Source organism: Phaethon aethereus, assembly GCF_964289735.1.
Source record: "Phaethon aethereus genome assembly, chromosome: 7".
NCBI lineage: Eukaryota > Metazoa > Chordata > Aves > Phaethontiformes > Phaethontidae > Phaethon > Phaethon aethereus.
The window spans coordinates 34,576,759-34,595,083 of NC_138583.1; the positions used below are offsets into that span (position 1 = coordinate 34,576,759).

Here is an 18,325-nt window from a genome sequence, read left to right on the forward strand (position 1 = left end):
GAAAGAATTGCATTAGCCATACTACTGATTAAAATCTATGTCACAATCATTAGGATTTAGACCACAGGTCCAGATGTCCTGGAACTGGGCTCAGCTGGATCTCCAGCTGAGTTTACACAAGACTGGAGCGGGAGGCTGATGGGTACACATGCATGCATTACAGCACTCCTCAACTCCTCAATTCTGACTGCATCCACTGTCAGACTCCCATCACATCCCTGAAACAGGAGAAATGGCACAGGAGCCACAAAGTGATCTTGGACAGGTACCATTGTTCGCTGATCAACCAAGTGCAAATCTGGTTTGTGCTGGCAGAAATGCACTTTGCAGACCTACTAGACTGGAGAATTTTGCCCACAATGTTTCTACATAGCACAGCATAAAACACATCTTAGTATTTCACTCAGTCTGGAATTCACATCTCAATCTATTGCAATTATGGAAGCCAATGAAAAGTCAATGAGAGGGGTTCTAGAAGAGTTGGTCCCAGCATTAAACACTAATACATATGAAAAATAAAAGGGGACAAACTTCCAAGTCATTATTTGTGATGGTGTTAGGTTCAACTTTTCTCCCTTCTTCCTTAAATTCACCTCCCACTAATGCAAGAGAAAAGTGCAACTTTGCAGCATGTTTGCTCACATCAAGTTTTTCCGCAAGAACACATTTTGCAGTAACAAAATATGGTCTATAAAGTTGCAAAGTGCACAAGCTGAAGGCACAGAGTACAAAGACATACAGGAAAACAGATTTCAAAATACCAAGTAACAAAAAAAAAAAAGAAATAAAAGAAAAATATGGAATTTAAAACTCCCTGACAGAGATACATTTATATGGGACCAACTCTTAAAAGGTGACAGTTTTTAAACTAATGAAAAAATACTGCAAAATAATGAAATTTTATTCTTATTATTTAAGTAAAAGCTCCAGAAAATACCTTGAAGTTTAAAAACTAATACACTGATGTGTTAACTAGTTTTAAGAATGTCCTTAATATTAAGAAAAGAGTGCAAAAAAGATTCTTCCATTCTAACGCTTTTGGAAGCTGCTGATTTCGGCTGCCCATTTCCACTTTGAAAGGATTGTTTTTCAAGGTGCATTCCTCACAAAAATTGCAGAACATGAACTTGTTGAGAGGCTAGACCAAGGAATCATGTCTTTCCAAGTCATCCCGATTGTAGCAGCAACTGACATTTTATTATATAAAGAAGAAAGTCCAAAACTCTCCTTTGAGGCATAGTTCGTGTCAGAGCTCAAGTATCAGCAGTTGCCAAATGAGGCTCCGGATACCACCTGCGCTCCTCCAGTGTCTGTTCTGGCTAGGAATAGAAGCTGATCCAGTATATTCACTATCTGTACCCCCTGGAGCTTGCACAAGCTGATGAGCCATCTGAAATTATATAAAAAGTTCAAGAAATTCTCTCATATTAAACTTCCACCTTACGTCCTTTGCTCCCTCTCCCCCAACAGCCCAAAAACCAGCTGTTTGTTGCCTGCAAAACGTTAACAGTGTAAACAGAAGCTGATATACCACGGAAACATCCATTCATTCATTTATTTCAGGTTGTAATAAGAGTTCACCATAAAACTGTATGACATTTTATGGTACGAAATAAAGCAAACATACTCAGCTGAAAGCACAGGAGGAAACTTGGTAGAAAGAATGCAATAAAATGAAGTTAACAACTGTACCAGAACAGATACTATTCCCCAAGGCTATTTAACAACAATTAGGACCTTGTACTTCAATCCTAACCTAGGATGTATGGGACTAGATTCTCTCTTGGCCAAATATTTAGTCAGCACAGAAGATGGGACCTTCAACTGCACCCAAATTAGGGCTGTCTTGAGTAGAGCAACCAAGGATGGAAATACCATATTTCCCTGTGTCTTTTCCCCCCCACTCTCTGATCTATACTGGGGGAAATTAATTTCATTAAAATAAGGAAATTTGTTACAAAGTGAAGAACCTCACAGTTAAACATGCAGCAAGAGACTTCATCTACAAATGGAAGAGAACTTCCCTGCTGCATGACTCAAACATTTGTAGCCAAATACCACCCTTAGTATCTCGACACAGCTGGATCCCAGGTTGTATTAGACATGTAATTGAGGGTTCCCAGTTGAAAAGCACAACCCCTCCAAACTCTCCATTCTGTTAACAGACAGAAATGCCCATTGCCAGCAGGTGACTTATATCAGAGGCGGACTGGCTCATCATTTCATTGCCTGTTATGTGTATCCTGACCAGGCAGAGACTTGGGACAACTACGTTCTTCATCCTCAAGACCTGAAATGAAGTGGAAGTATTATCTTGGTCTCAGTAGCTGGGATATCCTACTACCTCACAAGGTGGCTGTGGGACTCTAGCACAGTTAGCCAGGCCCTACATCCAAGAGCTGGATTATTACTTAGAACGGTAAGGTTACATTGGCAGACAGCTCACTGCATGTGGAGATGCAGCCTCTGACACCTCGCCAGCCCCGAGAACCCAGAATTCCACCACTACCTGTATGTCTAACCTATCAGGGACTGTAGCACACTGGAGGGCAGGGTTAGATGCATACTTACTGTAAGTTAACTCTTCTCCAGCTCTCTTGCGTGACTGGTCACCTCTAGGAAAGAAGAGGAAGAAAGGTATTTTCATGATAACCTGAACTAATTGAAAATGTTCCTGCTCACTGCAGGGGGGTTGGACTAGATGACCTTTAAAGATCCCTTCCAACCCAAACCATTCTCTGATTTTAAAAAAGGAAAACAGTGAAACACCCCAGCACGATCATGAACTTTTACCAACTTTAGAAACAAAATGCAAACATAGTAGCAATAACACATGACTGCAGGATTCTCACTTTACTAAAACAGAAGTCTAAGCTATAAATTTAATTAGCTTATCTTTTGTTAAAGATAGTAGGTTTGATTTTATAGGATGATTTTTTACTAAATAAAGATGAGGAAAATTGCTCATATGCAGTGTGGTCTTAAGTCATGCATAAAATTTTTTTCCTTAATTCAAACTTCTCAACCACACTTTATAGAACTATATGGGAAAAAAGGTAAGATGCTCCTGAAAGCTCAAAAATCAGACTTAAGCAAAGCTGAGCTGACAGCACTCCCTCTTCAAGCAGAAGATTTAAAAAAATAACTAAAGTTATATAAACACCAGTTGACATCATTGCTCCTGAAAACCCAAAGTCAAATTCACATCTATTTGGGAAGCATTTTTTCCCTCTTACTCATGTGCTCACAAACTCTTAAAGCTGGAAAATCTTGCTGCTTCACAAGTTTCTTGTGATGATAGATATGCTACTGATGCTGTTATACAAGGAAGAGAGATTCCAATATAGTTTAATCACAGTGGTTACAATTTCACATTTATCTGCTGGAAGTTGATAGAAATTGGGTTTTTTTCTAATAATACAAAGTGTTCTTCCCTGAAACCGCTCTTAAGGTGATGGACCTGCTGTGCATGCCTTGATTAAGGTCCTTCACAAGAGAAATACCACCAAGCAACTGGCTTGTGTTCCCACTTTCGGCAGCAACAGTATTTAATAGAGTTGATAAGCTGACTATTTCAACTAGAACCTGACATGTCATTAATGCTGCTGAGGACATCTCACTGTGCGGTGTTCCTCATGGTAATTGTTGTAGGAAATGCAGCAGCAAAGACATCACCATTTTTTGTCTCAATTAGAGGAGAACAGATGACATTTCATACTAACCCAGAAGTTACGGCACTTGGCACACTACTTGGCAAAAAGAGAAAAACAACCCTGTTGTACATATAAATATACACATCTATATGTGTAGGAATATAACCTCAGAATAATTCTGAAAAGTTATAAATAAACATAACCTATATTAATAACACAGGAAGAAGCATATTACATCTTGAAATACATTTCAACACAAAATCCACTTCAAGTACTACTGCAAAATGCCATGTAGAAAATATATTATCTGTACTTCAGTTTTCTTTTACCTGTGTCCTTTTAATGACAGACTCAACTAACAGTTTATATAACCGCCATGTTTACCAGACTGCACTGACTCCCTGATGGTACAACCATATAAAATATACTGTGCAAAACACATTCATCAGAGACTAAATGTCATCAATCAGTCATTTGACTGCAAAGTTCTATTTTGCATTTTTATTTAATAAATTGAAAAGCAAGATATATAGAAACAGCAGTTGCACAAAAGCACAGACTAGGGTGGGCCAATTTTCTGAATCTACAAGGCATACCAAAACTCTTCACATGTCCAATACCCAGAAGACCCCATACTCTTAGGAACTCTTAGAAATTAGACTCTGCAAATCATACATGACACAGAAACCTTTACTTAGTTCTTCTTTGTGTGACTATCCTCAAGCCCTAATCTCTTCTTTGTCCCCACCTATCACACAGGACAAACAATTACCTATGGATTTGCATTACTTCCACTGCTAGAGAATTACTTTTCTGCGTAAACCAGGAGTTGCTAAAATATACTCTGGGGATCCCACCAAGTCTAACATGAGAGCACCACAGAGGCATCTAGCCTTTGCAATGGTCAGTACCCTTACTACTACCCTTACAAGACTTTTATACAGTACCAGTATATATATTCTCCTCACAGTACCAGTAAAACAACTTCACAGCCAAGCTGACAAGCCTGTCTTATTTTCAGGTACCTAGGGAAAATGGTTTTGACACAGATTGTTTTTGTGGATATGGACTGTTATTACTTGAAATTTAATTTTTAATTCTCTGTGAAGTGTGAAACTGCTTGAAATGCAGTTATAAGCAGAACTACTCTAAGCCACCTACAGAATTAGTAAGATTGAAAGTTAAACAAAACTAAAATGTTCCTCTTTTTGTTTTGTTCTGTGCATTACATTCTTTCATCAGCATTATATGCCTACTCAGTTTCAAAGTTCTATTTCTTGGGCCACATGCACTGCTTTTCTCAGCCCGAGCTCTTACAGCTTTGTTTTAGTGTCTTAACTCATGTATATCTATAAAAAAATTCTTTCCCTCAACAGAAAGCTTTACAAGGAGCAGGTCTACAATACCATTTGCATTTGGGTCAGTAGTAGAGTTCTGAAGCTCAATAATCTGCCAAGCTTTGAAGAGAGAGATTACCTTCAAGCAAAACTACAGGAGAGTAGAAAATCCAGGAGTACATCTAACACTAAACATACCCACATCTAGTGGGTGTTCAAACTACAGGACCAGATTCTCAGCGTTGCACAGCTAACAGGAAAGAAGATGATGCATTCTCTTCACGCAGAAACGATCCTCTCTGAAACAGAGCACGATAGCTTCCCCAGTCTGATCTTGGTTTGTCAGACTACTGCAAAAGTGGTACACTGCTGTGGTGAAAGTGCTGTGCTTCTGTCTAGGCAGTTAATGGAAGAGCACAGAGCAACAGGCACAGCCTAGAGTCAACAATATAGGTTATGAAAATTTTCCACTGCCTCTTTTACCATTTGTTCTTCCCTCCCCCCCCCGCCCCAATTCAATACTCAGAAGAGAAATGCCTATGTAAAATAAACACCTTGACTGTATAAATAGCTCTGAAAGTGGAATAAAGAGAAGTCATCAACTGACATTTTCAGAAGTGTCATGGAAAAAAAAAGTCAGCTTATAGAAAATAAATGGCCAAAGTAAAGGCTGAACAAGAGCATGATCATGCATTAGAAGCACCACCAAAACACAGGGGGGCTTGAACTGCAAGCAATCTGTTTCATGAAACTATTTCAAGACTTCCGACCATTTACTTTTTGGTATCACCTGCAGGGTTGGTTGTGCTCAAAACGTGAGGAAAATAAGGCCATAATTTAGATACCGAGTTATGAAGATTCTTTATTAACTCTTAAATTATTTCAATACTTTTAGATGTATCCACTTTTGCCATTTCAGCACTGTCCAGCACAATTACTACTGAAGACTAGTAATTATTACCTAGTAAATCCATTCTGCATAAGCTCTCTTTGAAGTTTCTGGTCTTGAGCAGCATATTCCTGAAGCTCAGATTCCACAGCAGGGGGTAGAATATTTGGGATGAATTTAGAAAATAAAGCTGGTGCCATCTGTACCCACTCTGTAAGAAGAGGAAAAGCAACAACAAAACATGTGGAAGAGATCTTTTGTGAAAACTTTACTGGCAAGCGTAACTTTGCTCTATTTTAAATACATTTTAGGACCTTGAATTTAAAAAAAAAAATCAAACAAAACAAAATACAAAAAAACCCCTAAAACACCCCCCAAAACCCACAGAAACCAAGCCTTAAAAGCAGAATAAATAATCAGACTGTTAAAATCAGATGTTTGCATGTAGATAAAGGAATTACTATTTTTTTTGGTCATCAATCTCATCATCAAATTGAAATTCAGTTCTTGCTGCATCTCACAGGGCCTGCTGAGTCTCTGGACACTCTCAGGGAGAGGCAATGATGATCAGCAAACTCTCACTGATGATCGGATCACATATAACACTTTACTCTGGGAAGTATATACACAAAATTTACACCTCTCTTCCCTGAGCTGTACTTCTAGAATGCACAGTAATATCACCACACAACTCTGCTTCTCCATCCCCCACTTCAAATGGATTAATGCAATTCTCTCACTGATCTTCCAAAGCATAGATGAACACTTTTTAATGTTCATTATATAATTTTAACCTGTATTAGTTGAGCTTCAGGAGAGAAATGTGATTTAATTTTACTACACTGAACATTACCTTAGAGAAGCAAGACAGTTTACCTTACAGCTGTTTCAAGGCTGATAAGAAACACAGAAAATTGAGCAAAAGATGAAAATTAGGTTTATAACAACTGTGTAAGATGTTTTAAGAAAAATAAATACTCCTCAACTATTTCTGACACCAGATTTTCCAGAGGTTATAGCAGTTATCTTAAACTTCACCTTTACTTGGAAAAAGGGATGCTTTTAAATATATTCACTAAGGCACATCATGAGTTTTTAGCCAATTCCCACATATGGTTACTTGGTCCATATGCCGAGCTTCAACAGCCTTTAATCAACAAACTCACAAAATAATCATTACTAATGTATAGGTGGATTAAACAAAAACCAATGCATTAACCTCCCTCATCATAGAATCATTTAGGTTGGAAAAGACCCATTAACCTAGCACTACTAAGTCCACCACTAAACCATGTCCCTAAGCACCACATCTACATGTCTTTTAAATACCTCCAGGGATGGTAACTCAATCACTTCCCCGGGCAGCCTGTTCCAGTGCTTGACAACCCTTTCAGTGAAGAAATTTTCCTAATATCCGATCTAAACCTCCCCTTGCGCAACTTGAGGCCATTTCCTCTTGTCCTATTTCTTGTTACCTGGTAGAAGAGGCTGACCCCCACCTCACTACACCCTCCTTTCAGGTAGTTGTAGAGAGCAATAAGGTCTCCCTTCACCTTCCTCTTCTCCAGACTGAACAACCCCAGTTCCCTCAGCTGCTCCTCCTAAGACTTGTGCTCTAGACGCTTCACCAGTTTCACTGCCCTTCTCTGGACACGCTCCAGCACCTCAAGGTCTTTCTTGTCGTGAGGGGCTCAGAACTGAACACAGTATTCAAGGTGCAGCCTCACCAGTGCCGAGTACAGGGGCACAATCACTTCCCTACTCCTGCTGGCCACACTATTGCTGATACAGGCCTGGATGCTCTTGGCCTTGTTGGCCACCTGGGCACACAGCTGGCTCATGTTCAGCAGGCTGTCAACCAGCACCCCCAGGTCCTTTTCTGCTGGCAGCTCTCCAGCCACTCCTCCTCAAGTCTGGAGCGTTGCGTGGGGTTGTTGTGACCCAAGTGCAGGACCCAGCACTTGGCCTTGTTAAACGTCATACAATTGATCTCAGGCCATCTATCCAGCTTGTCCAGATCCCTCTGTAGATCCTCCCTACCCTCAACACTCCCACCCAACTTGCTGTCATCTGCAAACTTACTGAGGGAGTACTCAACCCCTCATCCAGATCATTGATAAAGATATTACACAGAACTGGCCCCAATACTGAGCCCTGGGGAAGACCACTTGTTCCATGTGTTCCATGGAACTTGTGTTCCATGCCAACAGGATTTAACTCCATTCACCACCACCAGCCAGCCAGTTGTGGGGTTTTGGTTTTTTGTTGTTGTTGTTGTTGGTTGTTTGGTTTTTTTTACACAGGAGAATAACATGCCCATCAAAGCCATGAGCAGCCAGTGTCTCCAGGAGAATGCTGTGGGAAACTGTGTCTAAGGCTTTACTAAAGTCCAGGTAGAAAATATCCACAGCCTTTCCCTCATTCACTAAGCAGGTCACCTTGTCATAGGAGATTGGGTTAGTAGAGCAGGACCTGCCTTTCAGAAACCCATGCTGACTGGGCCTAATCACGTTGTTGTCCTGTATGTGCCATGTGATGGCACTCAAGATGATCTGCTCCATAACCTTCCACAGCATCAGGGTCAGGATGACAGGCCTGTAGTTGCCCAGATGCCCCAGATCACAGCAGCATTCAATATAAAAAAACAACAAAAAAAACCCAAACCAAAACCCCAACAACAACTCCACAGACACAAAATGGCACTTTTCACCTTATGAAATACAGTAAAAAGGTACCACACAGAATGGGTGACCTACTAAAAACCTACTGCTACTGAATAATTTAGCCAAGTTAATAAACTTACTTGGAATTCATAACATGAAATACCATGGTAGTATTTCATGCCACTGACAGATCACTATAGGGGAGATGAAAAGCGTATTTCACATTAAATCCAAGTGGGACAACTAGCAGCCTCGGCACCTGCACAGGCTTCAGCCGCTTCCATTGCAGCTACCACATGCTGGAGCTAGAATTAGAACACAGTCTTTTCTGGCAACATTTGAAGTCTAACAGCTACCAAGTACTTTCAACTTGAAGTAAAAGAAGAGGAAGAAAAGAGAAAGCCCATGGCCACCAGCCACACCAGTATCACATCTCCTTTTGCTAGCTGCACTGCCTAAACAGACACTTCCCAGTGCTGCTCTAATCCCCAAGCACCTCCCACAGGCCACATTTTCTGCTTTGCTTCCCCAGTTATCTGCTCCCCAGTCCCCACAATACATCCAATGGAGCATGTCCCACAGAATAAGTGAGAAGCACTACCTCAGAACTCTTGCCCTAATTTTTCAGAATTCGTCCTCAAGAACCAGCACCACCAAAGAATAGCCTTTTACATCAAGAAGTCTATCCTGTGCTCTTCTGGTTAGAATGACATTAAAGTTCCTCATTTTCTCAGAGGCTGAGAAGTTTGAGGACCAAGTAATTAGAGAAAATGTGTATCTGTTTAAGCAATAGCTTAAAGTCAATCACCTGGGTCTTTGTACCCAGCTGGGGAAAGCAGATATCACAAATTGTAGGAACATTTTTTTATACTTGAAGATCTTACAGACCTAAGACAACTATTTAAAATCTGATTAGGCTCATGATACCAACCTAATGGCTTCACAGAAGAAACTGTCATTCATCTCATGTCAAAGAGCTGGCCGTTTGAAGTGCAACTCATAACATAAATTTGACCATTTCAGTACTTCTAAACTTCTGCCGTGATTGATTCATTAAACAGCCGCCTTTATTTCTACAGAGCAGAAGAAAAGTGTCTTGCCTTTGTCTCCAGAGTAGAAGGTTGGGTTGTTTTTTTAAAAGTGAGTTTGGTATTCACATGGTACCTTGTACAGGTCACAGAGATGGGCAACAAGACGAACCAGGGCCTTTGCATACTAAAACTAAGCATTAGGACGGAGAGAACACAACGCACATTTGTTTGTCAAATGTGCATTAGATAGACAGCAACCACACACATATTTAGGAAAATATATCACAACCAAGAGACTCCTAGAAACATTTTTCTTTTTTACCTGGTCGCAGTGTATACAGGCCTTTCACAATATTTGCCATGGTTGAAGGAGTTATTTGAAACGGTGTTGACTGAGCTTCCAAAAGTAAAGCTGAAATAAAATCAAAAGAATTAGCCATTCTTCTAATCAAGAACTACAGGTTCTTACACATGCATTCTTGTATCAAAGAAAGACAATAGCTGTGCTTTTTTGTCCTGATGTCCTCACAAAGGAAACAGCCAGGTATCTAATTGACAATTTCTTAACTCTCAAGAGTAATAAAACATCACCTTTAAATGGAAGTATTCTGTTCAAATTATGTATGATGAAAATGTGAAATAAGTTATTTTTTATCCATTTTCAGACAGGAGCAGGAGTTCTGAGGAAAAAACCAAGCAAGTGATGGCTGTAAGAATTCAGATGCAGAACTGAAGTAAACAATTTATTTTTAGGAGCACTCTCATACTGAGTATGCTAAACACCTGGAGATCCACAAATCCTCGCTTTACAGGGTTTAGTAACTTGTCCATAAAACTAAGGCTGCATTGAAAGCCTATGAATGAAATACATGTAGTGTAAAAATCAAGTAAGAAAAGTTGTTTGTTCTTTTAAACACAAATGAACATTTACTTCATTTTTGGTCTCTTCTGTAGTAAACATTGCAATAATTGCATCTTCCTCTTTCGCAAAAACCCAGCATTAGCGAATTTACTACTTGTATTTCAATAGCCAGGCCTTTAGCCTGCCTTGTATTTACGTGAGGTTTGTACATCCATCTGAATTACAGAAAAAAACAAAAAATATATCAATAAGATTTACACCAACTGCTGCCTTTCAGTTTTTAAGCCTCTACAAAGGAGTTGAGCTGTATACACACCTTTCTGTACCCACTACGTAGAGAAGAAATCACTCTTACAATTCTACCTAAAGGGTGTAGCTCTTGTGCCTACATTGTAGAGACCTTGGTTTTTAAACCTCAAAGCTTCTCCAGTTCTGTCTTCAGCATCTGCCACTACAGCATTTACCATAAAAAGAAAAATCTTAGATAGCATGTTCTTCTCTTTTTGAAACTGTTTAAGGGGCTCATGTAAAAGGGACATTAAAAAAAGAGAGGTTTTTTTCTAACCTCCAAGTAATCAAAGTGGTTATATTTAACTGTTATAGATTGATTTCTTTTACATAGAACCATCTTAAAAGCACTTGCTCCTTTCAGCTGAAGCCTTGAGGGAGTGAGAGCCTGTGATTTGTAATGACATATTTACAGCTGCCTTCCTAAAGATTTTTCAAACAGCCTCTTGGCAGCCTGGAAAGCTGCAAATCCTAACATTAAAAGGGATAATGCTTTATAAGGACGGTATGAAGGCAGTAATGCACAATCCATACAATGTGTGTGTATATATACATATTTCATTAGACTGTAGCTACTTCAGCAGAAGCTTCACCAATAGATTTGTAAAGTGTCCAGAGAATTCTACATTTGTTCTTCGCATGCAGACACCAAATTATGTTCCAAAGCTATGTATAACAAATTATTTAAAACAGAGTAAGCCTAAAAACTAATACTGACTTAAAGACCACAAAGTCCATAAATAAAAGTCACTTAACATTTCAATAGATGTTAAGAAGTAATTCAATTAGCAGAACTTCTTGATTTATCCCTGATAAACTGAAAACTATGCTTTCCAGTAGTATCCAAGATGGAACTAACAAAAGCAATTCAAAAATATTTCAGAAGCTACTTTATATAATCGTATACGTACAGGGCATACTGTGGAAGAGAAAGAAGCTATTCAGAGTTGCTTTGGGGACAAACCCAAGCATTAACGGAAGCTGCCCACAACTATACAACTATCTAGAGGGCATCTGGCTACTTGGATATCTCTGAGTAAGTGGAAAATTGCAGGTCACACTATTCCACCTATGCATGAAATCTGAAATACGGTGCCGATACTCTGAGCAGAGTCATATGTACTGTCATCTTCCAATTTTTAAATTTTTTTTTTAATAACATAGAACAAGTAGATGGCAGAGACAAAGAAAAATTTTATTTTATGGTATATATGGATCAAAGACAAGAGGTGATGAGCACACCAGACTAGTAGCCCACCTCATTACTCTCAGCCAGTGGTACTGGAGACATGCTAGGGGTGCACAATGGTCCACTTTCTCCTTCCTTTCCAGCTAATGAAACCCCCACAGCACTCCCACAAGCGGTCCCTTAACATTTTCAAGGTGCTGACCAACAGAATTGTTTCTACAAGCAACAGTTTAAGAGGTCAGCCAACATCTTGAGTATAGCTCACCATTATAAATATGCAATATTATTTTCCCTTTTTTAAGGTAATATTCCCCTATGAAGCTCATCTCAGCTGTGATCCTTTGAGATAAAGTGAACAGATATATTTGCAATATAATGCAATTAAAATGAGCAGCCACTTGTTTCTGTTCTAGGTTACTGACCTAGAACAGCACCTGGCATTAGAAAGGTATTTCATGACGAAAATCAGTGGAAGAATTCACTTGGAGGTCAATCCTACAGAAATATCTTCTTCATCACTTTATTGCAGCTTCAGAAATTAACATTTCTTATCTTTGTTTCTGCAGCTGCTTACACCACATGCTACAATGCAAATCTAAATCGCTTGCTGTTGATTTACAGTAAGTAAACACAAGCATGATGGTATTATATTCAACAATATAACTAAGTAATGGCATATATTTCCTGTTTCTCAATAAAGAAAACTAGAAGAATATATTATTCATTAAACCATACAGTAGAAACTAATCCAGCCTCCACCTTCTCCAAAAGCTAGAAATCAATACCTGAAGAATGAATAGCACTGCTGTAAGATATGTATTTTCAGAATGCTTTCCATAAGAATGAACAAGACTCCTCTCTTTGGACAGATCTGAAAAATCTCAATGCAGGTTTATAGACAAAGATGTAAATAACGAAAAGATGTAAAACTTCTTCACACAAATTCATCTCCGGTTTTGCAATGAAACCTACCTAAATATTCAATCCTATTATTACTTCTTGTGTCACTTAAACTCAAGGAATAGAAACAGCTGTGCCAGACACACTGAAGTTACCTTTGTTGTTATTTTACAATCTTACAAAAGACCTCGAAATATTAAGGCTTTGACTTGGCTTTATTAGAATAATTAATGAGACTCTAAAGCACAGAAGTTGCACAGACTCCTCCTACCTACTCCCTGAAGTTCCATCTGCAGCATTTACAAAATTAGAGCAGGGTGAGGCAGCATAAAACTAAACCTCAGACGAATGACAGTGGTAATGACACTATGATACTATCTGACCACCTCCACAGTGTTTATGAACTAATATTGCATTTTACAGACTAAGTAACCAATAGGCAAAGAAGTTCATTAACCTGCAAATAGTCTTGAAAATAACTTGTGGCAAAAGTCAAAGAAGAAAAGTGTGGGTTCCCATGAAGAAATGCTTTCGCTGCAGAAAGATACAAAATGCTTTGAAAAATTGTTGAACTGAGGTAAGACACAACACTCCGAACGGCCTCAGGATTTTTTTGAGGAACAGTGGACAAACTGTAGTGGTGTAAGTGAGGTATGAACCTGCAGCACTTCAGGTACTCCGCAGTTACTGAGTTACTTCGTTATCGCACAGTAACATTGAAGCAGCTTGTCCCTCAATGAAGGTTTAAGCTACTTCTTAATTACAGTGGGGTACTTGCGGCAAGATCGAGGACCCTGGTAACTCTAGGAGTAGCAGATGATATTTTACAAGTTCAAACTCACTTGTTCATAACTCAAGATTCACTTGCAAAAACTAAGTTAGCTATTCTAAAAATCTTTTTCCATCCTTCAAAATTCTTTTCAAAATAGATTTATTTTCCTTCAGAAAGATGTAATTTTTCTGGCAGGACAGTGAAATTTCTGCTTGTTAGCGCTCAAAATTTTTTTTCGTCCCTTTACAGTAATCTAATAGAACTTCAAAGTAAGCGATTTTAACAAATCATACATAAGCATGGCTTGGGCAGATGTATTCAAAGTTGTAATTATTCAACAATGCACTTAAAAAAATTACAAAGTGTATTCCCATTAAAAGCATCTCCAACAGCTTCCACAACTAAAGCATTAGTCACCTGCTGCTCTCCAGTCTTCAACAGAAGCAGAACCAATCGCTTAACAAAGCCACAAAGTAAAACAGATGTGTTCCGGAGATCTTTATCCCGTTGTACAAACCATGCTCTTTGGTACTTAAATTTTGCAGAGTAACAACTTTGATATTTCCACAGAACTTGAGCCCTTACACAACTGTGAGAAACACAGGGATGGACGGAGCCATCACCAGTGCACAGCCTAAACAAACCTCACCAGCACAGGCTCAGCTGGCAATTCTGCCCTTTAGGAATATCATCAGATCACATGCAGGCAAATCCATAGCATAATAAACTACCTTGCACTCAGCTAAACTGTATCAGGCCCATCTGACCACACATATTCTTCTAACTTCACTGTGAAAACATCAGATTCACCTTGAATATGGGTCCTGTATCCCAATCTTTACTCCCAAATCCAGTCCATGCAAAGTACTTGACTGAACCCCACACGCCACCTGCAATTAATAGGAAGGGAACCGCTATGGCTGCCATCCAAGATCTGGCTGTAGGTTTTTGTTGGGTTTTTGGGTTGAGGTTTTTTGGGAGGTTGGTTGTTTTTTGTTTTGTTGTTGTTCTTCTTTGGGGTGCTGGGGATTTTTTACCTGCTGCCTATTTTATTATTAAATTGACTGATGAAGCTTGATTATATATTACCTTTTCATTACTTTAACCCAGGTACAATTTGTACATGTTAACTATCGATCCAGAACTTCAAAAGTCTTTTGCATGAAAACCAACCTTCCCTCTGGCTTAACCCTCACATTTGCAGTTACATCAAACTCCTTGCGATTCTGCATTTTTATTTTCTTTTAAATGGAACTAAAAATAAACTCTTGGTAAGTTAAAGTCTGCAGAAGTTTCTGATGAATTAAAATGTAGGTTAGAAAAAAAAAACACATTAAAAGTTGTATTTATTACTAAGCATTTTCACTAGGCATTTAATGAAACCACAGATTACTTTTGAAATACTAATTACATAGCCCAAAACCTTTATTAAGTATCTAATAAAAATGCTAGAAAATAAAAATTCCAAGTCTTAATCACATGGAAAATATTCAGTGTTGTAACAAGAATAAATATGAAAAACAAAGCTATAACAATAGAAATATAGACTGTTAGATTTCTATAACTGCAAAATAAGATAATATTTTCATGTTTAAAATTTTATGAAGCCTTATTGAAATCGGAACATTATTCCTATTTCTTTACAAAGAAGCCAGATTAAACATGGTCATTATTTGAGACTATGTTTTCCAATTAAAAAAGTGCCCTTACTTTGAGGTGCTACAACTTAATCAACATGAAACAAGAAAAAAAAAAAAGAAATGTTGATGCAGCTTTTTAAAATAGCTTAGTTCTTTGATGAAAAGTTTAGTTCAGTGACAAAATTTGTGTGTAGTTATTTGAAGAGTATGAGCGTATTCTATAATACTCAGTAGCAGTACTGTTTCCAGTATGGTTACAATACAATTGCTAAGCCCTGTCAAATCACAGCTACCACTTCAGTATTAGTGATACCATCCTTAAACTGGTGAGCGTGTTATTCTTCATTATTCCATCAGGTCTGCAGAGCACAGAGGGTATAAGAAAGGTTAATAGCAACAAATCTATCCTATACAGCCCTTGAGAGGGTAGGGGTACCTGCTGAGGTCTAAGAACAGACTGACATCAATATGCCAATTCAGTGTTTTGAAGAAGGAGGAATGGCTGATTATCCTGCAAGAGCAGAGCCCCAGCACACTCCCCACACCCTGGAGGGGCAATGGAACATACTGCAGTTGATTTTTGCTATGACTTATCTCTGTCTACCAGTATTTGGAATGAAAACAGGAAGGAAGGAAAGGAAGAAAAGCGTTGTTTTAAGGTTAGAATGGGAGTTTGAAGTGGAGGTAATGGGATTAAACTATCTGCCTATGTAGAGTAAGCCAGAAATTAAACACTGAAGAGATTCACAATGTTGTAGATGCACAAAAATCTTTAAAAATTACTTTTAACGAAGAACTTGATAATAAATGCATCCCTTCCCTACATCTCAAAAAGGACACTTTATGCTATAGAACCCTCTTGCCCACCAAAACATTTGCTGTCCAAAGCTGGTATTTCAACAGCTTTACAGTTGGGGGAAAAAGTAAATTTTTTTTTTTTGTTGTAGAGGAATTCTAACAGAAGTCACCCAACTTTAGCCTGGTACAAATACACCGGAATGAATCCGTACTTTTTCCTAGTGCTCTGCTACCTTGCTTCATTTTTAAGGCCCATAGGAAGGAATCTTCTCATTTCATTTTACCTATCCAGACACATAGCACCAAGTCACTTCACAGTAAAGTAATTCTGCCTTTATTTTTCAGTATCATTCTTAAACTTAAAAAGCAAGAAACATAGCTTTAATTAGGTGGCAGAGTAAGGTTTGTGCAGGTTTGCTTCTCTGATTTTACACACTAAGGAAAAAAGTAAGCAAAAGCAAAACAGTGTCTAGGAGCTGAGCAACATGCAATATATTACAGAAGGAAAGACCCTCAGCAATCAAATGGGACATTCTTTTAACAACATGCTGTTTCTGCCATCACAGTAGTCACTCTGCATCTCAAAGAATAAAGAACAGTGATTTCAAATGCTTACAGGCAGATTCTATAGTAATGCTTTAGTTCAGATTAGAAATGTGCTTTTGAAGCAAATTAATTTATCATCCCCACTTACTGCTCCTTGGTTCATATGACAGAACTGCCTTGGAGCACATTAACTTAATTCCTTTTCGGCCAAGATTAAACAAGATGTGCTCGAACTACTAACTGGCATTCTGTCCACAGGACCAGACGTTAGCAAGCATGAATAAAATTCTCCAAAACACGTGTAAAGGTGAACACTGAGTCCTCAACATCAACATGTAGGGGTCTCATACTCTGCACCTCTGCCCCCTTTACACCACACCACTTATTAATGTAGCCTAGCCTAAACTGTGCAAAGAAACCTTCAGCTCTTCCTACAGGGCACACACCTTTCAAGATACAAAACCATGGTCATCAGACTTCTGCTGCACCACACCTATAATGATGCTCCATGCATTTCTGACAAGACCAGGACACTGGGCTACACTGACTTTTGATCCAACTCAGTACAGCCATTCAAGAACAAGTTCATTTATGAAACTAACTGCTATAACTTTATGAAACATAAGCATTAGATCTGACATGGAAATGAGAAGCACAAAGAAAAACTTCTTGAATGTAAATCCAAAAGGGGCCGCATACAAAAAGGGGGGGTGGGGGGGGCAATGCTTTCTGTAAGAAGCTGAAAAATAACAAGAGTGTTTTCCCCCCTTTTCAGGGAATTTCCCCTGCAGTTTGTGGGTCAGGGCAATGACAGCTTGTTTCTCATATGCAGATCATTTGAGACAGATGCCGAAATGAAGGGGGGGGGAAAGAAAAGCCAACTAGAGAGGGAAAAAGTCAATCCAATCCATCTTTTTCTTGTCTATCTCTGCCAAAGGGTGAGGCATGGAGAGTGAATTAAAAAAGAACACCAATACATCAAAATAAACCCCGTGTTCTCTGTTGTATAGTCAGGCTATGAACCTGGCATCAATCATAGTCCTATGTGTGATTGGGGTAGTCATATACAAAAGCTAAATATGGACTTTATTAACAAAAGGCATTATGTCATAGCAGTACGCAGCCAAAGAGAAGAGGGTCGCTTGCCTCACTGACATCAACAGGCTTCTGGAGATCAACACAGCAAAATAAATCTGCTAAGTACGTAGGTCTGGGCACCCACGGAGCAATACACCCTCTCCTGCTTACCCACTGCACAAACAGCAAGCAAACCTCTGCAAGAGAGATGTGCTCCCTGCTACCTCTAACAATTATAACTTGATTCATTCCCTGTAATTTTCTATTAAATTTGTACCTGGTGCAACCAAAAAGGACAGTTGCACAACTTCATCGTCAGCAAGCTGTTAGCAACCTGCTCCAACTTTTGAGTTAACTTTTCTGGTACTTTTCAGAAAGCACCAACGCAGTGGATATAGCTGTCCTGCCATCTTATAAAGGAAAACCTTTTCCAACATAAGCAGCCCTTCTATTGAACTATAATATACCTCCAGCAAAAAACTAAAAATTAAGAAAATGGAGCAGCAAGATGTCTTCACCTCAGTTGAATGCAGGTGATATAACTGGGAAGAAACAAAGCCATCATATGCAAGAACCTTCACAGAAAAGTTTTTCCCAGTAACTAATTAGAAACTGCAAATAATGAAATAGGCTGTGGTTCCTCCTCCAGACTTTTTACAAAGAATTTTTTCTTGGAAAAC

The 18,325-nt window shown here is 38.8% G+C and overlaps 1 protein-coding gene across 1 annotated transcript in view; it reads right to left on the bottom strand.

Annotated features, from left to right (window-relative positions):
* Nucleotides 1-353: 353 nt before the first annotated feature.
* CACUL1 (CDK2 associated cullin domain 1) overlaps nucleotides 354-18,325 on the bottom strand; it is a 54,535-nt gene continuing 36,563 nt past the window's right edge. The window contains exons 6-9 of the mRNA XM_082002035.1: nucleotides 9,896-9,985; nucleotides 5,952-6,090; nucleotides 2,572-2,615; nucleotides 354-1,390 (exon numbers count right to left, since the gene is read on the bottom strand). Coding sequence (XP_081858161.1) covers nucleotides 1,350-1,390; nucleotides 2,572-2,615; nucleotides 5,952-6,090; nucleotides 9,896-9,985 — 314 coding nt within the window. The 3' untranslated portion in view covers nucleotides 354-1,349. The remainder of the gene's footprint in view (nucleotides 1,391-2,571; nucleotides 2,616-5,951; nucleotides 6,091-9,895; nucleotides 9,986-18,325) is intronic.